The sequence below is a fragment of the Anabrus simplex genome, chromosome 9 (genome assembly GCF_040414725.1).
Source record: "Anabrus simplex isolate iqAnaSimp1 chromosome 9, ASM4041472v1, whole genome shotgun sequence".
In the NCBI taxonomy this organism is placed as follows: Eukaryota; Metazoa; Arthropoda; class Insecta; order Orthoptera; family Tettigoniidae; genus Anabrus; species Anabrus simplex.
Window position 1 is genome coordinate 87,522,649 of NC_090273.1, and position 23,168 is coordinate 87,545,816.

A 23,168-nucleotide genomic window follows, 5' to 3' on the forward strand; every position below is an offset into this window, starting at 1 on the left:
GTGTGAAGAATTAAATTTAATTTCCGGGTTGAACCGTGTTGTACTTGTACGCATATCACGTACAGTTTGCCGACGTTTCGAATACACTGCAGTATTCTTCGTCAAGGCGACTGAAATACCCCTACTCGATCCGAGGTAATCAGTCTCCCAGGCAGAAATTACGGCAGAAACGTCGGCAAACTGTACGTGATATGCGTACAAGTACAACACGGTTCAACCCGGAAATTAAATTTAATTCTTCACACCGTGGAAGCTTCACTTCTACAATATCATTTTAATACATGTTATTTTTAGGTATTTTTGACCAAAATGCACAATTACCTTTAAACACCTAGTAGATATAAAATTTTCAAAGATTGAACATTTTTTTAACTGGATGCTAAATCAGCATTTTGTAATATTTAAAGAACCTGACAGAACTTTAACTTTAGTCAAAAATTGTATAGAAGTCATAATATGTTGCATACAATATGCTACCAATTTTAATCTTAAGTTTTAAGGACTACACCAAAAAACTTTTTAATAGTTATGTAAGAATATGGTCAATTTTTATATAATATTTATGTTGTATGTTATGTTAATATTGTACTTAAGCCTTGTCACAAAGTTTCCTATGGCTGATGATGGCATACAAATAGTGCCAAAACCGGTCCCTATTTTTTGAAAGGTAATAAATTCGTGATGTGTTAATGACGTCACATTGTATTTATATTGAAAAGGACATAATTATCCTCAATTTATAGTGTAAATCTAGATTCAATACGGACCAAAATGAAGTTCTTAACTTTAGATAGAACAGCTTACCAAGCAAAGACTAAAGCTCAACAATATATGAGCTTAAAAATAAAAATAGGAAAGTTGGGCAAGGATATAAATTTTATTAAAAAGTGTATCATAAATAACCTGACGCCAAATTTTCTAAAGAATAACAAACGACATTTTACCACATCAGAAAAGAGTACACCAGAAAACTAATAAACTTTGGCTGCAAAACGAACTGAAGTTTTTATACGAGAAAAAATCCTTTTTAAACAATCGTTTATATGAAACCCACCTTGAAGTCACTGCGTTGTTGTCTAATGTTCAATGGAATATTTTCCAAGATAAAGTATATAGCAAGCTAACCACTATACTTTCTCAGAAACAGTACACATTAGGCCATAAATTCCAAACCCTAACCAATAAATCAAATGCAGAAAACAGACCGTCCAGGGACTCTACCCTTAATAACACGCATAGCCAAATTCTAGATCAATTTCACCCGCCCCTTATTAATCTCTCCAACATTGACTTCGACGAAGAAGAAATCGCTATTCTTTCTAAAGGCCCCAAGCATAATTGGCCTAACTATAATATAGCGAACATGACCAAACAGCTGGTAATAGAAACAGAAGCGGCCATCAACAAAATACCTATTGACACACAGAATGAGATTAGATATGAAGCCAAGAAACAATTAAACAGAATTCTAAATGCACCGGTTTACATTACTAATTCAACGCAACACGAGAACCGAAAAAAGATCCTACAGCTTAAGAATAAGATTAAAGACACAAAAACCATCATCACCAAAGCAGACAAACTGTTATAACAGAAAAAACTGATTATATAACCAAAACAAAAATTTCTTTTACAGACAGTTCTTTTACAATAATAGAAAAAGATCCAACTAAATCCATTCAAAAACAGCTAAAACAGATACTAAAAAACATAACCTTCCTGGTGACTGACAGCGAGAAAAAAACTGATCAATATGAACCCTGGTCTCCCCATGGTCAAAGCCCAACAAAAAATCCATAAGGAAGGAGTACCGATGCGTCCCATTGTAAATTTTAGACCGAGCCCTCTTTACAAGACAGCACAATTTATACAACAATTTCTTAGAAAACACTATACTTTTCAAGCAAACAAATCCGTGATTAACACTCTAGAATTAGTTAAAAAACTAGACAACTTTCAAATGCAACCCCATTATACTATGCATTCATTTGATATCATCAACATGTATGCAAACATAAAACCAGAAAAAGTACTGCCAATTATTTCAAAAAACCTACGTACCCACAGCAAGCTCAGTCAATTAGAAATAGCAGATTTTATAACCATCCTCAAACTGTTAGTTAATAGCAATTAATTCACATTCGACAAAGTGATATACAAACAAGATGGGCTGGCCATGGGGTCACCAGCATCTGGCATTTTGGCTGATATATATCTGGATTTCCTTGAACATACCAGATTAGAAAATAAGAAATTTAATAACATTCTCTTGTGGGCCAGATTCGTTGATACATTTATAGTTATGGACCAGCACATTTCAGACGCACCCACCACTCTGGTACACCTTAATAATATTGATCCAGATATTAAGTTTACAATAGAATCCGAGGATAACAGAGTCCTTAACTTCCTAGATTTAACCATCACTCGGCTTCCGCATTCCTTTAAATACAGGATCTATAGAAAACAAACACATACCGCCACAACCATTCATAATGACTCCATACACCTACCCAGCCAAAAGCGGGCAACCTATAACAGTATGATACACCGGGCTTTCAGTATTCCCATGTCAAAATTAGACTTAAATAGAGAACTAAAAACAATACGTAGCATTGCAGTCCATAACGGCTATAATCGTAGTTTCATAGAACGAATAATTTATAAGTTCAAGCACATACCGAAATCAAATCTACAAAAACAAAAAGAAATAACAAGACCAAAAGTCTACTCAACATTCACATATAATCCTAACATATATAGAATTACAAAAATATTCAAGAAAAATATCAACATTTCTTTTAAAACTAACAACAGAAATCTTGACATATTTCATAACGCTAAACTAGTCAACGCACCAAACCCATATGACAAATCGGGCGTATACAGATTTCACTGTAACAGCTGCAATAGTACATACATTGGACAAACAGGAAGATCCTTTAAGGTTAGGTATAATGAGCACGTCAACGCCATTAAATATAGGAGATTTTCGGCTATAGGACAACACATAAATGACTATAAACATAGTTTTCATGACATCAATCATGACATTGACGTCGTAGAAATATTGGAAAAAGGGCCCTTACTTGATATAACCGAACAATGTTTCATATCATTGGACCAGTATTTTAACCCCAATTATAATCTGAATGAGGTATCCGAAAAACCCACGATATTATTTGACACGCTCATTTCAGTGATCAACAATCTAAAAAGACCAATAAATCAACCAGTACACAAAATGGTGCGCAATATGCTCATCTACCATCCCCTCCGTAATCCACGCCCTCCCGACCAATAACCTCGCATTACCGCAATTCCCCTTCCCCTACATCACACGCTCCGCCCCTCTTCTAGTACTCGTAGTCTGTTATCTGCCTTTCCAGTAGACAGATCCTCTCTGGCTTTATTCTCGACAACGTAGTGCTTGGTGTGAGTTTCTATTTAAATAGAAATAGTGTCTTCTCAAACTTCGTTATTCTTGTGCTAATCGCAGTATATATATCTTTCTCCAAGCTCCCTCTTGGATCGACATATTTCTAGAACCTCAAAGACCTTGAATGTAATGCTCCAAGAAATTCCGGTTCACTAGTCCACTCCTGTTAAGTCAATCTACATTTTAAGAACTCTAGCAAAGACGGAACATTATGTATATGAATATTGCACAACATTATGTAATGAAATAAGAATTTCATTCTATTCAAACCCCAAAACAGAGTGAACCTGTAATCAATACTAATAAGGAACTGCTTTTGCCCATTAAAAAAATCTTTACTCAAGGGACCTCTATAGTGGACAAATATTGTTTTAAAGTCTAAAATAATATCAGCCGAACTTACCATTTTACTTGATTTGCTGTTAAATAATCAAACTGGATTAACGCAAGATATTGAGTTACCGAAGACTTACACTGCAACATATCTCTACACCTACAAATAGGTTACCGTTTCCAATTTGTCAATAGGTGAACTCATTTTAATACATGTTATTTTTAGGTATTTTTGACCAAAATGCACAATTACCTTTAAACACCTAGTAGTTATAAAATTTTCAAAGATTGAACATTTTTTTTAACTGGATGCTAAATCAGCATTTTGTAATATTTAAAGAACCTGACAAAACTTTAACTTTAGTCAAAAATTGTATAGAAGTAATAAGTCATAATATGTTGCATACAATATGCTACCAATTTTAATCTTAAGTTTTAAGGCCTACACCAAAAAACTTCTTAATAGTTATGTAAGAATATGGTCAATTTTTATATAATATTTATGTTGTATGTTATGTTAATATTGTACTTAAGCCTTGTCACAAAGTTTCCTATGGCTGATGATGGCATACAAATAGTGCCAAAACCGGTCCCAAATTTTTTGAAAGGTAATAAATTCGTGATGTGAAAATGACATCACATTGTATTTGTATTGAAAAGGTGGACATAATTATCCTCAATTTATAGTGTAAATCCAGATTCAATACGGACCAAAATGAAGTTCTTAACTTTAGAAAGTAATGGCACTTCGAACAGATTTAAAAACGTGAATTAGATTTCGTCACATGCTGAGTATTACATAAAATCAGCTTCATGGTCCGTATCGCACTACAATAGATTCACAATTAAGTATTTATTTTCCACCTAGTCGATACAATGGTTGCTTAAGGCAATTTTTAATGGTCAAAAGTGGTACATGTTTCGTATATTATCAACATCTTCAGCCACATAACACTGTTTAGATGAAAAATGTATAAAATTGACAAAGTAATGCTTTAGAGGAAGTGTCCTTAAAATTAACATAAGATTGACAAGATTAAAACAAACAAATAACTCAAGAGAAAATATATAAATTATTTCTACAATAGAAAGCAGTCGTCAAGGAAACACTTGTACAATATTCCATAGAGAAATTGTCCTAATAAATATTCTTTTCTTAATAATTCATGAAAAAAGATCAATTTATAAATTAAAAATTATACAATTTATAACTAATTATCGAAATGAAGAAATCCTGATATCACAGTGCGGCTCTTATTATTAATGTAGATGAAGATATAACTAATTCCTAGTTGTCAAATCTTATTAAGCCTGCTTTCCTTTGGAACAGTAACTCCTGTCATTCTTTCACAGTTTTGCGCCGGGTGTAATATTGATGATGCGTAATTTTCGGAGAAGCGGGGGATATAGGTGTGTCAAGAACTTCCTTGCTGTCACCTATAGCTTCAACTGAGGAGGAATAAGTTGTAGGGCTATCTGTAGGAGGAGAAATTCCAATTCTTTTTTCGTGATCCTTCTCAAGCATTTTCAAATATACTAGAATTTGATAATATAATGGATTCTTATATTCTACAGCCTCATTAAGGTTATCATTTTTCTTTACAAGTTGGTCTAGATGAATGTATAGGTCTTCATATGTGTTCATTAAGCTGCCCTTTTTTAACTTTTTTATGATGGTCAGGTCTTGTTCTATGTTGGTAAATTTATGACCTGTGGCAGTCATGTGTGATCCCATTGCTGAGAATCTTCTATGTTTTTCAGCATTCACATGTTCCAAATATCTAACTTTAAAATTGCGGCCAGATTGTCCTATGTATGTATTCTTACATTCAAAGCATGTGAGTTTATATATTCCGGAATCAAAAAATTTATCTTTTTTCGAGAGATTTATTGTATCATGGTTGAAAATACTATGTTTCATGTTGTTATTGGTGGAAAATGCAATTTTAAAATTTTTTCTCTTAAATAAATTTGTTATTACATGAATGTTTGGATTATTATATGTGAACTTGATATATTTTTCAGTTTTACTAGGTTCGACTGCTAATTTAGATTGTTGCTTCTCCGAAAATTTATTAATTATTTTATCAATCATGTTATTGTTGAAACCATTCAAGAGGGCTTGTTGTCGGATAAACAACAGTTCTTTATTCCTTTCAGATTTGGATAAAGGAATACTAAACGCTCTGTTAACGTAACTATAATATGCTGATCTTTTCTGTGCCTCAGGGTGTAACGAGTTGTTCTTGATAGTGGTCAGTGTGAAAGTGGATTTTCTGTGTATTTTGAAAGAAAATCCTTTTTCTTCTCTTGTTGTGACTATGTCCAGAAAATTCAGTGATCTTTCAACTTCTTCTTCTACAGTGAATTTTATATTGGAATCCAAATTATTCAGTATATTTAAAACTTTATTGCTATCGGTGAGTCTGTTATCTATTATAGCGTAAACATCGTCCACATAACGTGTCCAAAAATCCAAACCCTCTATTTGATTAATAATTTTCGTGTGTTCCAAATAGTCTAAGTATATATTAGCCAATATTCCTGATGCTGGGGCTCCCATTGAGAGTCCTTTTTGTCGGTAAATTTTATTATTAAACGTAAAATAATTTTGATTTAACACGAATTTTAAAACATTAATAAAATCTTCAATTTCTGGTATGCTTACTAATTTGTTCTTCGTTAAATTCTTCTTAATGATTCTGATAGTGTCTTCTATTGGAATGTTTGTATACATGTTGGTTATGTCAAATGAACATGTCGTGTGAGATGATCCAAGTTTAAAATCTTTAACTAGATTGCAAAAATCCACTGAGTTTTTGATGGGTGTTTTACAATGAAATACGTATTTACTTGATAAGAAATTATGTATAAATCTAGAAGTTTTGAAAATGGGGCTATTTTTGAAATTTATGATAGGTCTAATCGGTTCTCCCTGTTTATGTAATTTCGGTAGTGCTCTCGTAGTCGGGAGTCTAGGGTTCATATTTATTAATGTTTGCACATCATGTTCATTAAACAAGAAAGACGTGCTTTTTATCTTAAAAAACTATTAAAAAGCACGTCTTTCTTGTTTAATGAACATGATGTGCAAACATTAATAAATATGAACCCTAGACTCCCGACTACAAGAGCACTACCGAAATTACATAAACAGGGAGAACCGATTAGACCTATCATAAATTTCAAAAATAGCCCCATTTTCAAAACTTCTAGATTTATACATAATTTCTTATCAAGTAAATACGTATTTCATTGTAAAACACCCATCAAAAACTCAGTGGATTTTTGCAATCTAGTTAAAGATTTTAAACTTGGATCATCTCACACGACATGTTCGTTTGACATAACCAACCTGTATACAAACATTCCAATAGAAGACACTATCAGAATCATTAAGAAGAATTTAACGAAGAACAAATTAGTAAGCATACCAGAAATTGAAGATTTTATTAATGTTTTAAAATTCGTGTTAAATCAAAATTATTTTACGTTTAATAATAAAATTTACCGACAAAAAGGACTCTCAATGGGAGCCCCAGCATCAGGAATATTGGCTAATATATACTTAGACTATTTGGAACACACGAAAATTATTAATCAAATAGAGGGTTTGGATTTTTGGACACGTTTTGTGGACGATGTTTACGCTATAATAGATAACAGACTCACCGATAGCAATAAAGTTTTAAATATACTGAATAATTTGGATTCCAATATAAAATTCACTGTAGAAGAAGAAGTTGAAAGATCACTGAATTTTCTGGACATAGTCACAACAAGAGAAGAAAAAGGATTTTCTTTCAAAATACACAGAAAATCCACTTTCACACTGACCACTATCAAGAACAACTCGTTACACCCTGAGGCACAGAAAAGATCAGCATATTATAGTTACGTTAACAGAGCGTTTAGTATTCCTTTATCCAAATCTGAAAGGAATAAAGAACTGTTGTTTATCCGACAACAAGCCCTCTTGAATGGTTTCAACAATAACATGATTGATAAAATAATTAATAAATTTTCGGAGAAGCAACAATCTAAATTAGCAGTCGAACCTAGTAAAACTGAAAAATATATCAAGTTCACATATAATAATCCAAACATTCATGTAATAACAAATTTATTTAAGAGAAAAAATTTTAAAATTGCATTTTCCACCAATAACAACATGAAACATAGTATTTTCAACCATGATACAATAAATCTCTCGAAAAAAGATAAATTTTTTGATTCCGGAATATATAAACTCACATGCTTTGAATGTAAGAATACATACATAGGACAATCTGGCCGCAATTTTAAAGTTAGATATTTGGAACATGTGAATGCTGAAAAACATAGAAGATTCTCAGCAATGGGATCACACATGACTGCCACAGGTCATAAATTTACCAACATAGAACAAGACCTGACCATCATAAAAAAGTTAAAAAAGGGCAGCTTAATGAACACATATGAAGACCTATACATTCATCTAGACCAACTTGTAAAGAAAAATGATAACCTTAATGAGGCTGTAGAATATAAGAATCCATTATATTATCAAATTCTAGTATATTTGAAAATGCTTGAGAAGGATCACGAAAAAAGAATTGGAATTTCTCCTCCTACAGATAGCCCTACAACTTATTCCTCCTCAGTTGAAGCTATAGGTGACAGCAAGGAAGTTCTTGACACACCTATATCCCCCGCTTCTCCGAAAATTACGCATCATCAATATTACACCCGGCGCAAAACTGTGAAAGAATGACAGGAGTTACTGTTCCAAAGGAAAGCAGGCTTAATAAGATTTGACAACTAGGAATTAGTTATATCTTCATCTACATTAATAATAAGAGCCGCACTGTGATATCAGGATTTCTTCATTTCGATAATTAGTTATAAATTGTATAATTTTTAATTTATAAATTGATCTTTTTTCATGAATTATTAAGAAAAGAATATTTATTAGGACAATTTCTCTATGGAATATTGTACAAGTGTTTCCTTGACGACTGCTTTCTATTGTAGAAATAATTTATATATTTTTTCTTGAGTTATTTGTTTGTTTTAATCTTGTCAATCTTATGTTAATTTTAAGGACACTTCCTCTAAAGCATTACTTTGTCAATTTTATACATTTTTCATCTAAACAGTGTTATGTGGCTGAAGATGTTGATAATATACGAAACATGTACCACTTTTGACCATTAAAAATTGCCTTAAGCAATCATTGTATCGACTAGGTGGAAAATAAATACTTAATTGTGAACATGCTGAGTAGGTAGAACATCAACTATCAAATACATCACATATAATACGATAAGAAATAAAATATTGCCATGCAACTCAAAATAAATAATTTCCTGATGAAGTAAATATTTATATCAAATGGCATAGGAAAATATACATCATATCGACATCTTTATGGAATTATATTAAATTATTAAAACGTACGTGTCAGGAGACTTAATTACTTGATGAACGAGCCCAAACCTTAGCCTTCTTATTGGCATATTTTCTCAGTGCTAGTTCCTTACTCTTTGTATTAAAATGACATATCCTAATAAATGTCCTGGTCCTTACGTAGAGACAAATTATTTTGTCATGGAATACTGGAAATTTTGACTTAATAATAGAAATAAGAGTTTTCATTACGTTTTTGGATCTGGATACAGTCTTACCGTGTAACACACCAAATGAAATTTCGTACTGGGCTATGTTTTTTAACCACTCATGACTGGGATATATGAGGTCCCCTTTTGTAATAACCGATATCCAGTAACAGGTCTCTTCTCGCACAACATTTTTGTCTTTCTTCATATTTACTGTATATCGGATCACGGATACTGTATTATTTCACAAGCATCGAAATATATTCAGAAATATAAGTTATTAGCTCATAATAATGTTAAGGTTATTGGATTTTACGTCCCACTAACTATGTATTTGAGCACCTTCACCACCGGACTAAGACAGGATCGAAACTGCCAAGTTGGGCTAAGAAGGCCAGCGCTCTACCATTTGAGTTGCTACTCAGCCCGGCTATTAGCACATTTATAGAAGATATGATTTTCATTCAGTCATTTATATCTGACACCTTTTTGCCATACGAGCTGTAATAATGGAGATATTCAAGAGTTTATTACAAAGTGTTTCAACAACCAAGCATTGCTGACGAGGAAGTATTGTTATGCTATCACCGTAGCAAACTAACTGGCTATGATGGTTGTTGTCATTACTGTCTTTATAATATGCAAAATAGTAATAATGTTATTTGTGTTACGACTCACTAACAACATTTACGGTTTTCTGAGACTCGAGGTGCCGTAATTTCATCCCACGGGAGTTCTTTCACGTGCCGACAATTTATAGCGCCACACATGTTTCCATAATATGTTGACTGCATTTTAATCAGTACAGTGGTTCTACTTCAGATACTGACAACACGAACACTGTTCACGTAATGAACCACTATAAAATTATTATGTATCCGTGATCCGATATACAATAAATACGTAGAAAGAGACAAAAATGTTGGTCGGCAAGTCACTTGCTTTCTTGGCTTACTCTGCATGAACCATCAGCGATAGACCCCAAGTGTAAGTGTATGAAATGTAGAGCATAGAAACCTCTACAAAAAAAGTCCGTGATGGCACGTACCTATTTCCAACCGACTGCCCTCTAGAAGCGATTTTATGCTATAGTCCGCGGTAAAAAATATAACTCCTTAAAATTAAATAAATATTTAGATATTATCCTCGAGTTCCTCATCAAAATAAATTGTTTGACCTCCTCCAGTATTTTATAAGGATTACAATAACCTTGTCAGGACATTATTTGCATGAATTGTTCAGAAATTATGACAATTTTAGACTGTAGTGCTAATACGTGTCAACAGGACGGGAGAGCGCTGTCTCATATCACATGACGTCACGCAGAAGGCTACCAGGGAGAGAAACAAGTGAGCGCGATGCGGGAAGAGACTCCCCTGGTTTCATTCACTGCCAGTACTGCATGGTTCGATAGATTGAAGAAAAGGCATGGAATACATCAGTTAACAATAACGGGAGAACAGTTATCAGGTGATCATGCCGCTGCAGAAGATTACATCAGGGAATTTAATGACTTGATAGCATCAGAAAATTATTCACCGTAACAGGAACAAATAAATTGCCGCTAATGGTTATCGGCAAATCAGCAAAACCAAGGGCATTTAAAAACTGTAACATTAACACACTTTCCGTTTACTACAGAAATCAAAGAAAGGCATGGATGGATGCACAACTTATCAAGGAATGGTTTGAAAAACAGTTTGTTCCCTCATTAAAATGTTTTAGTGTAAAAAGTGGTTTGCCTTCTTATGCATTGCTCTTAATTGACAATGCCCCATCGCACCCAGCAGTGAGTGAATTAACTTGCAGTGAAAAAAAGAGCATTTTTCTTGCCTCCTAATGTTACGTCGATATTGCAGCCAATGGACCAGGGCATTCTGCAAAATGTAAAACTTGTGTATAAATGGAAACTTCTCAGGTACGTGATTGAGAATGACAGTTCACTTATTATTCTTAAAAAACTGAAGAACGTGAATGTAAAAGACGGCGTTTACTGGGCAGCAGAGGCATGGGAGGGTGTCGGTGAGCAGTTCATGTGGAAAACGTGGAAGAAATTGTAGCCGAGTCTCGCATTCATCGAGAGTCCAGCGGAAGCGTCTGCAAATGTCAATCTCCTTGAAATCATTCAACGACTTCCTGGGTGTGAGGAATCCAATGAAAATGACATTAGCGAGTGGATGGAAGCTGACTGTCATCAATTACGAACACACCAAGAAATTGTAGCTATGGTGGAGAAAGAATCTGGAGTTGATGAGGAACACAGTGACGACGATGAAGACCACAATGAACAACTAGAGTCACATTCAGATGCCGCGGCCGCCTTAGAACTTGCCATACACTACGTCGAGCAACACTCCACTGCTACGCCCACTGATGTGATGTTTATGAGATGCTGGTTTAACACTGTATTTTCAAGTAGGTTCCAATCACTACAGCAAAAGAAACTAACAGACTTTGTAAAGAAACGATCAGTGACTGATGGTTTATGATGTATAATAATGTTTACATTAAGTTATTCTAGTCCGGCCCCGCGGTGTAGGGGGTAACACGTCCGTCTGTCACCCGGCGGCCCCGGGTTCGATTACCGGCCAGGTCAGAGGTTTTTAATTGCAAATGATTAATATCCCTGGCCAGGGGACTGGGTGTTTTCGTCGTCCTTAACATTCTTTTCCTCACATTCAACACTTTACACTTCTGCAATTTCCAAATACATGCAGGTTCATAACATAAATGGTGCAAGTAGGGGCAAAAGATCTTTCTAGGTCAACGCCCTGAACAAATAGGATTTTAAAAAGTTATACTAGTAATATAACTAATAAAATGCAAGTAAATCTTCATTCTATATGATGTTCTTTCATTTCAATGAGGCAAATTTTTTTTAAAAATTGAATATTTCAGTTCGGATTAACCGGACTTTCAGATTAACCGGACTTTCAGATTAACTGGACTCTAGTGTATTTGGAAGTTTGTGAAAAACGTAACATTCTCAAATATCTCTGTTGCTATTCTTCATGTTGTATAAAAGATCATGATTTATATTTTGCATAACTTTTATTATGTACAGTTTTTTTTTTTTGCTATTGGCTTTACGTTGCACCGACACAGATAGGTTTTATGGCAACAATGGGACAGGAAAGGGCTAGGACTGGGAAGGAAGCGGCCATGGCCTTAAGATACAGCCCCAGCATTTGCCTGGTGTGAAAATGGGGAAACCACAGAAAAACATCTTCAGGGCTGCCGACAGTGGGGCTCGAACCCACTATCTCCCGAATACTGGTTTACTGACCGCACTAAGCGACTGCAGATATCGAGCTCGGTGTACAGATTTTTGAGGTAGGTAATATTAATGGAGAAATTTGATATTTCCTGTTTTGGCCATCCTAATATCAGCATGCTAATGTACTGTAGACTAATCAAAAAAAAATGTGGCCTAGAGCACAACCTGGCTATCCCTGGGTTTAAGTACCAAGTTTCAAAAAAATTATATTCAGTTGTTTACCCATCAGCTGAATCCAGTACATAATACCAGTTCACTGGCAGCTGCTTACCTGTTAAGGGAGCCAGAATGGGACAGAGAGTGTTTCTCCCCAACAGAAGCAGAATCACTGTGGCTTTCTGATACTCGGGATCGGGCTCGGACAAGTTTCTGCTGCAATTCCTCTACTCCCATTGTGCTTTCCAGTTGCTGCTTCAGTTCATCTAAATCTGTGGACATACAATATGATGAAATAAAAGTTAAAACTGAAGTCAGAGGATATGACATTCTTGTCAAAATAATAACATGCCAATGTGCAGTGTAAATTTATAAAATTTTGCATGGAAACAACTCGCAATGCCATAACATTAAAAAAATTGTTTTTAAAAATTGAAAGAAACATCTGAAATTATTACAATAACAATGGTTAACAATCAGACTAATTATAAACTTTGCCAACTGGTATCAGTCATAATGATGGTTATTTGGTGTGTTCAGTGACCCTTTCACTGAGGAAAAATATACAGTGAAACTTTGTTTATTCATTTTTCAAGGAACTTAGTATTAAAATTTTTAAAAAGTTATTAGTGTAAAAAACACTGAAGCAAAAGTTACACCAGACAAAAACAGATATCAGCAACTAACATAGAAATAAAATCATATGAACCTTGCTTTAAAAATACTATAATATACTAGACAAAAAACCTACACATAAAATTCTTTTTGGAAGTTCATTATTTTAGTTTGCTTTAGTATGTTGCGCCCTACAATCCTGATAACTGTGTCCAAGGCGTCTAACTATTATGACTGTTAAAAAAATTACAATCTTGTATTAAATGCAAATGCAACTGAAAATACTTTGACCACAAAATTTTTTGGAGTCCAGTAGATGAAAAACTTTGACGGGACTGCCATGTTAAAAAAAATAGGGAACTTTGCTTTGATTTAAGGATTCTGTTTGATTCTTGTAGTGAATAATATGTTAGAATATAATATTTTGTTTATTTCCATTCAGTCATCATCATCATCCTCCTCCTCCTCAGTACCGAGTCCAGTGCCCTGTTATGGTCTTGCATTTTCTCTCCATCACTTCACCAGATGTCCTATAGATCTGTTTTCCCTTGGTTGGTAGCGTAGGATCTCCTTCGGTAGTCTTCCAGATTCCATCCTTTGAACGCAACATATCCAATTTTCTCGGTAATTACAAATATAACTCATTATTATTGGTTTGACATTCAATTCCTTAGGCACATCTTCATTTCTTTTATGAGCCCATTTTGTACAGCCTGCTGTTCGTTGTTCAGCACATGAACATTTCATATGTTGTGATTCTGGAAACTTCCTGAGTTCTTAACATCCATGCCTCGCTGCCATAGCAAAGGGTTAGTCTGGCTAAAGTGTTATAAAGACATAGTAAACAAGTGTGCATTTGGATAAGAAATGGCTTCATGATGTAATTTATAATTCCTGTTGTTCCGGAATACTTCGTTATTTTTGCAGATATATCCATTTCTCCTGGGTCAGATAAATTACATGTTGTCTCTCTCTCCTCATTCGACACTTGTTTGTTCATTTCTAATACTTGTATCCCAGATAGTTGAGTTCACTGACTTTTTTAAAATTTTAATACCAAAACAGATTTTACTGGGGATTTTGATCTTTTCAGAAGAAATAATCATGCTGTATTTTGAAGATATTCTCTGGATAATAAAAACTATCGCTGAAGATCATCTATTGATGATGCTACCAGTACATCATCATCAGTGAACAAAATGCCATCTACATGTGTGAGATATCTGCTGACGTACTGATACTGATCTATGTTAACAGTCATCTCTTATGGTACTGGTCTCAGGGGCTGTTACAAATCAAATATTGATGTTATTTTTCAAAAACAGAAATGAGCTATCAGAATTAGAAGGGAGACATACTAGTTTAGACCATGGCACACCATTATTTAAGAACTAAGTATACTCCCAGTACTAAGCATGTAAAACAAAATACTGATCACTTCAAAAAGAATTGTGACAATCACAATTATCAGAGAACATGAAATAATACCTTTGTCAAGTACAGGAATCAAACCATTGGAATCAGATTATGTAATAAGCTTCCAGCTCATTTACCACACACAGCATTAAAAATTCTTCTACTCATTAACTGCTTCTATACCACTGAATAATACATGAAGAAATGCTGATACTGATGCTATAATCATCTCGTAAAAGTACTTGACATCTACTAAAATGTACGTCGAGTTCTCATTAGTTAAAATACTTATCTTTAATACCTCCTTTCCAGACTTTTGTTTTGCCTCAAGTCATTGTCATATCCGAGTAAACCTATTCTTCAGCAGTTTACATTTTCACACTCTCAATGCATTGTGAATATATTTCAAATGACGTAGTAGTCCAATCCTGGTATGAAACATACCTCCAAATAAATTACATGGAATGGCTGAGGGGGGAGGGGGAGGCTGAGGTTGATGGTGCTTCCGTGATTGTCTTTTAGCCTCTTCAAGTCTATGTTCTTCCTCTTCAAACACAGTAACTGATGTAGAAACAGTGTGGTGCCAAAGTGTATGATTCTCAGCAAGCGTATCTCAGGATTGAGTGTTAATTTCAGCTCTTTTCATAGTATGCTTTAGCTGATCTTTGAAACTCCTCAAAGGGGCTCTATGAAATCTTGTGCCAGAGCAGAGTTCACCATAAGGAGTTGAAGAGGAAGCCTGGTATCACTCACGCGACGGACGTGCCCGACCCATCTGAGCTCAATGCTTGTAGCATGCACTTTCTCAAGAACTGCAAGGTTGGTGACCAAGGTCCAATTTGATGTTCAAGATGGATTGAAGTTTTTGCAGTGGAAGCACTCTAGTTTTCTGATATCCTGATGGTAGAGAGTCCAAGTTTCACAACCATAAAGCAGTGTTGAATATGAAAATAGCACAGTAAACCATCATCTTGGTGCACTGTAAGGTCTTTATTCATGAAAACATGGCAGGAGAAACGTCCACATGCTGAGTAAGTGGCACCAATTCTCGTATCTACATTTTGTTGAGAGGATACTTCCTAGATATAAAAAGTGGTCCACCTGCTCCAATGTAATATCTGCAATGGAGATTTTGAAAGCTGGGAGGTTTCACCCAGTTGCAGGCTGTGTGAGTACTTTGGTTTTCCGAACATTTAATGGAGAGACCAAAACGATTGCAAGCACTCTTAAAACAACTGACTGACTGACTGTTGCAGCTCCTCAGGTGCGAGAGCTGGTGCGACAACGTCATCTGCACATTGCAAAACTGTAACAGAGGTAATCTTAGTGAGCTTTTGAGAGCGAAGTCTAGCCAGATTGAACAGTCCCCCAACAAAGCGATGTGTGACCTTTACGCTTTGGTTGTCTGTAGATGTTCCATATCGCATGGCAGACAGGTAAAGAGTGAAGAGTGTTGGAGCAAACTCATATCCTTGTTTCAATCCATGAGTGATTGGAAATGGATCAGAGATAATATTTTGTAGCCCAGATGTGTTATCATGAAGAGCCTTGACTAGATCTACAAAATACTATGGACAGCCGAAAGTGTTTCAGTACTGTCCATACAACTGATCTCAGGACTGAGTCAAAAGCCTTTTCCAGGTCATAGAATACTAGGTATAAATTAGTCTGATTCTATCTGCTTTTTTCCTGATTTGCCTTGGCAGAAGATCATATCTGTCATGCCTAAGGAGGTTCGAAAAATACATTGCAACTTGGGTAGGATCCTCTTGGAAATAATCTGCAGGTGATTGAGCAAAATTCCAACAAGAAATTTACCTGCAATAGATAGCAATGATATCCCACAATAGTTGCCACAAATATTATGATGACTTTTTTTTTTTAAAGAGAGTAATGATTGTGGTGCTTTTCAGGTCACCTGATACTTTGCAGGTTTTCCATATTAAGAGGATAAGAGTAAAAATGCCCTTTCTTTGCATCCGAAAATGGACCTTGAAGAAGGGACAGATGAGCTTCTTGTTTAGCAGTGATGACACACAAAATTTCTTTGTCATCAAACCAGTCTTGTCTTGCCTTTTCCTCAAAACCAATGGTTTTCCCAGCTGATTCTGTGAATACTTTCCACAAGGTTGCCCGTTCCTGCTGTACATTTTTCTTGTTGACTGGAGCATTTGCCAGCATGTCAGAGATCATATTGTGGAAATTCATGGCAGTGGATTCATTTCAAAGTTTAGATGTATCAAACTTCTGCCTGGATAGGGTTCGAAGATGCCTGGGTGGTTTATGGCGAAGATTGATCTAGTTGACAGAATAGTAGCTTGTGATCCGTCCAGCAATCATAGACATTTCTATCTATCCTGAAGATAAGGATATCCTTATCACATTGTCAAGTGATGATGTAATCAAGGATGTGCCAATGCTTAGAGCAAGCGTGCATCTGTGTGGTCTTGAAGCGATTAAGTAGACGAAACTGCGAACGGAAAGTTCTTGTACAATAAATAGATCAGAAAGCAGCAATCCGTTGGCATTGCAACTACCTAGTCCCTGTTTGCCTATCACATTTTCCCACAGCAGATTATCCTTCCCAACTTTAGCACTGAAGTCACCTAGGAGGAAGAGCTTATCTTTAATTGGTACATTGGAGATGGTTAAAGAAAGCAAGTTACAGAAATGGTTCTTAGCATCTTCTCAAGTAAATTATTATTATTATTATTATTATTATTATTATAATTATAATTATATAGCTGCCTCTGTGGATCTGTTGTAGAGTGTCGGCCTCCGGATCCCAAGATAGTGGGTTCAAAACCGGCAGAGGTAGTCTGATTTTTGAAGGGCGGAAAAAGTCCATTCGATACTCCAAGTCGTACGATGTCGGCATGTAAAAAATCTCTGGTGACACATTTGGTGTTTACCCGACAAAATTCATTAAATCTCAGCCATAGACGCCCAAGAGAGATCCGGTTTACTCTGTCTGCCATCTAGTGGGCCTAGAGTAAAACGAAACGTCGAAATTGACGAGCAGACAGCCAGATGGCATCAAATCGAAATGTCTGCACACGGTAGCTGAGGCCATATGATTATTATTATTATTATTATTATTATTATATTATTGTACCGGGCGGTACACCTCACGCCGCTTGTTCAAATGTTGCGCCAATTGAAACTCCTCTACAGGAGAAAGCCTGAACTTTAAAAAACTGTATTAAATCACCAGTTTCTCCGAAGATGGCTCTGTGTGAATTTTGATGTGTTTTTGTTTGTAATTGATCAAGAAGTGTGGACGTTCTCTACCAGATGTCTCTACTAAAAACTATGATCGTGCACTCTGGTGCAAAGGAATGAACCTTCTTGAAGAAATTTTGTATTCATAAGTTTTGTCTTTACTAAATATGGTTCTTTCAGTCTTTGGGTTGGCAATATTAATCTTTCTGTCCGCCAGTTTTGAACTCGGCCAATCCCGAATTTCTTTAATTCATTTTGGACCAATAGCGTCTTTCTTCCTTGATGTTGATGTGTAATTTTTAGCTACCCAATAAAAATTGAGGGGGTGTGTCTACTCATTCTTGAAAGGTCTCGAATTTTCCACGAGGGTATAAAAACTGCTGATTTTCTTGTCTCCGCGCCACTTCAGTAACATCTTTCTTAGTGTGTGGATATGTAGCAGGGGGCGGGAAGCGCCTCTTTCTTCGGGCAACAGATCTCCAACAAGGTAATGGCCTTTTAATATCTGTATTTCTTGCTAGCTCAGCAGTTTAACTCTCGGGGAGGGTTCGAAACCTTTAATATGTAACCAATTCCTTTAAAATGTAAATTACTTTTCAGTACATGTAAAAACTTCCAATCCCTTTTCCGTAAAGCAGGGATAGAGAGTGCTTCACCCTCTCGAGCTCCCTTTCATTTTGAAATCGAGGTGACTACGTTTTCATAACCTTTTATCTTCTCCTTAATGTATTAAAGTTTTTTTTATACGAGCCACCTCCCTAGCTTGGGATTAGCCCCTGTATATCGGCCTCAAGCCGCTTAGGTTTTAATATTGTATATCTAGGAGTGCAAGTTCACGCCTCCAGTCCTTTCTCTACTTTGGGCCATTAACTTAACCTGATGTTTTGTTTTCTTTATGCGAAGGCCCTGTAGGTTGGGTATTAAATACCCCTGTTTCTTTGTATGCCTTGATGGCAGTTTGGATAAGAGTCTGTTATTGCCTTTATAGGCTTGAAAGATCGAGAGCGGGTCAGCTCTTTATGGTGTTGTGGTAGAGGTGCCTTAGAGAGGCTTGAGGTTAATAGTTGGGAGCAAGTAATCCTTGTATTAAGGGGTTTTCTGCCCCTGGGATCAGATCTGTAACCTGGCAAAGTTGAGCTTGCAGCTTGAGGAATGTAAAACGGGGCTCGAAGCCCAAATCTTATAACGAACTGTAATTTGTAATTGCTTTATTTGTTGATCTGCTACTTGGTACCTGTTAATACTCTGTTATTTGTTGATTTTGAAAAGAAAATATAACCATTGTTAAAGTTTTAAATTAACTTTAATTTTGTAGTTGAGACCTCTTCCAGCCCGCACCTTCTTTCACCTATAACTACCACGGATATCTCCGTAAACATTATTATTATTATTATTATTATTATTCAAGGGGTAGTGATGTGCAATCTATAACCTCTCCTACCCAAATGTCAACCTTTCCTTCATGCAGTGAACTAACCAGTTTCCACAGACAAGGCTCTGGCGACCGAGTCACGGCGGGATAACCGTTACATCGAGTACAAAGGAAATTCTGTACTGCAGCCAGTCCATGGGCTGAGAGATGGCACCCCCATCAATGGTCTTACTTCCTTCAGGCTAGCAACCCGTCGGAAGGACATTTGGTTGCTTTCAAGTTTTGTAAGAGAAAGAAAAACTGGACAGATTATAAGGATGACGAACTTGGCAAAGAAAAGGACAAAGATTGGAAGAAAAAAAATATTTTTTGATGTGCAACCTGGAATGTACAAGGTATCTCACACAAAGATGACCAGCTGGGCAATATTCTCGCAAAAAAAGACATTTTAATTGCTGTAATTTCAGAAACAAAAAGAAAGCTTCAGGGATCAAAAGAGACAGTAAATTATTTACAGTTTTACAGTGAGGTTGACAGACATGCTAGAGCACAGGCGGGTGAACTGCTCATGGTACACAAAATATTAAGAACAACAATTGATAGCTACACTTTTTGGAATATAAGGATTATCCAATTAAGATTAAAACTATCCAGGGGTTATCTTACAGTTATAGGGGTATACGCTCGAGTGGAGGGCACTTCAACAGAAAGTGATGGGATCTATAATGATCTGCAAAAGATAGTCAATAAAATTAACAAACATGAAATGCTACTATTACTGGGAGACTTCAATGCTAGAGTTAGTGATGATAAAATTCAGAATAACATCCAAATTCATGGAAAAACAACCCGTAATAACAATGGAATAAAATTAATAGATTTCACTGTCTTCAATCGGTTAAAGATTATGAACACAATGTTCCAACACAAGAACAGCCACAAGTACACGTGGTCTGCATGAAATCAGAAATCAATTATTGATTATATAATTTGTAATGGTAAATTGGCAGATTTAGTCTTCAATACAAGAGTCTATCAACGCCCTGAATTGGAAACTGACCACTATCTATTAGTAGCACCTATTAGTTTGAGGCCTAGATGGTATAAAAGAAAGGAACAAACACAAGAAATTAAAACTTCTTACAACGTTAACATATTAAGAGACCCCAGCATAAAACTGCTGTACCAGAATAGACTTAATAATCTTACACAGATGACACCAGTTAGTGAGAACGTGGAAATAGAGTGGTCTAATTTGTGTCCAATTTTAAAGCAGTCTGCTTTTGAGAGTTTAGGAGTTAAGAAAAAATGGCAGAAAAAAAAAGAGTTTAAGAATCTGAGATGAAATTGAAAAAGTTATTTCTTTCAGACAAAAGAAATGCTTATAAATATTTTTTGTCAACTAGTAAATTAGAAGATCTATGTGTAAGAGGAGAGTGGGATTCTTTGGACATATCATGAGGATGCAGGATTCGAGTCTTCTGAAACAACTAGTACAACACAATCTCGTCTCAAAAAATACCACAACAGGATGTAAATGGATCAGAGAAGTAAGAGAGGATCTGAAGGAAATAGGCCTTACAACAGAAGACACCACAAATAAGTTAAAATTGAATACAAAACTCAAGAATACAAACCTCCTTACACAACTGGACACAAAACGAACCAACAACACACACATTTTCAACTGAGGAAAGGGCACGAAGATCAGAGCGTCTGAAGAAGTACTGGGAGGATCGCAAAGCCCGAACAATCCCTTCAAAGAGACCTGAACGACGGACTGACTAAAGTGATCCTATGTGGTCATAAAAGAAGAAGAAGAAGAAGAAGAAGAAGAAGAAGAAGAAGAAGAAGAAGAAGAAGAAGAAGAAGAAGAAGAAGAAGAATAAAAAATTAGAAGATAAAGGAGTATCACCACAAGAGAGCAATTGCAAAAAGGGAAGTGCAGAAAAAGCACACAAAGAGTTGGGAAAACTGTTTCACACCTGGAGACTGATATAACAAGACCAAAACCACAGACCTATAAAATACTCAAGAAACTGAATATGATGTAAAAGAAGACATGCACATTAATGCAATACCTCAAACAGAGTGGCTCATTTATTTTTCGGAACCTTAGGAGGGGTGTGGTTATTTTTTACTTTTACAATTGGCTTTACGTTGCACCGACACAGATAGGACTTATTGCGACCAATGGGATAGGAATGGGCTAGGACTGGGAAGGAAGCAGCTATGGCCTTAATTAAGGTACAGTCCTAGCATTTGCCTGGTGTGAAAATGAGAAACCACAGAAAACCATCTTCAGGACTGCCGACCGTGAGGTTTGAACCCACTATCCCCCGAATAATGGATACTGGCCGCACTTAAGCGACTGCAGCTATCGAGTGATGAAGATGTTCATTCCCACAGAGAACCTGATATATCAGTTCCGAATGAGTAAATTTATAACACCAATATAGTTGGTCCGTTATTGGACATCATAAATTTTCCAGCTAACTCATTCCTGGTTGCCAGCGTTTCGCTATGGCAATCAACACCTTTATCATCTGATGGCCAGGCAGACATCAATTTTTGAAAATGAGAAGTCTCTCACAGTGCACTGGCACTGCTGGTGGCTGCAAGTAGCCTATTCAGTGGCCTCCACGGGTATGCACTAGCCATGCGTCTTGGTAGGTGTGCTATTTACCAACTGATGAGCCCAACTTAGCACACTGGGGAAAAACACTGGCAACCAGGAATGAGTTAGCTGGAAAATTTATAATGTCCAATAACGAACCAACTACAGTATATACAGTATTGCACCTTTCAAGCTCGGTTGGAGGGGTTCAAATATCGAGCCGTTTCTTTTGCCAACATCACTTAACAAGTCTTTGGAAACCATTACACTCAAAGAACTAGAGCTAGTACTCAGAAAACTTACTGGAGAAGACTCAATAAATGCAGAACTATTCAAGTACTCCAGTGACATCTTCAAGCAAAGATTTCTCAATTTTATCAATTTAATTTGGAATGGCAAAAGACCACCAGAGAATTGGCAAAAGGCTATAGTTATTCCTCTTAATAAGGACAGTGTGAAAGATTGTGGAAATTACAGAGAGATAAGTATACTCAACTCAGGTTACAAAATTTACTGTAATATTGTCACAGAAAAATTATTCAGGCATTTTAAAAATGTGATTGGAAATGAACAATACGGATTTCGAAAGGGATGCTCATGTGCTGATGCTTACTTTACCTTGAAAGTCTTAGTAGAAAAACGCAGGGAATTTAACTTGGAAACTCACATAGCATTTGTTTATTTTAACCCTTTCTGGGTCACAGCGCAATACACTGCATCTCGCGGGAAGTGCCACAGCGGTTACGGCGCAATATATTGCCATGTCGAACTTCCGAGCATCATATCTTTGCTTCTCTTTGACTTTCAGCAATGATAGAAAAATTTGTTGTATCTTCCATCTATCGGCTATATTATGGAAGCTTGCGCTAATTGTATTCTCTTTATGAGCACCGTTAACTTTAATTTTTGATGTGAATGTCTACCACACTTGCGAGTCAATGCGATCCAATAAACATGGCTGCTCACAGGCATACGGGAGTTTTGAGAGGTGATGAAAAAGTGTTTGAAATATTAATGAATGATGAAAGTGAGGGTTCAGATTTGGATGAAAGTGGTTTAGAAAGTGTTGTTAATATTGTACTGAAGTTTCAAGTGTCGACGATGTAGGTGTGAAAGTAATGAAT

The 23,168-nt window shown here is 35.9% G+C and overlaps 1 protein-coding gene across 10 annotated transcripts in view; it reads right to left on the minus strand.

The window, feature by feature from the left end:
- Positions 1-23,168, minus strand: part of MRP (Multidrug-Resistance like Protein 1) — a 482,909-nt gene that overhangs the window by 216,557 nt on the left and 243,184 nt on the right. For all 10 annotated transcript variants that reach the window (XM_067153606.2, XM_067153603.2, XM_067153605.2 and 7 more), the window contains one exon: positions 12,918-13,074. In XM_067153606.2, coding sequence (XP_067009707.2) covers positions 12,918-13,074 — 157 coding nt within the window. The remainder of the gene's footprint in view (positions 1-12,917; positions 13,075-23,168) is intronic.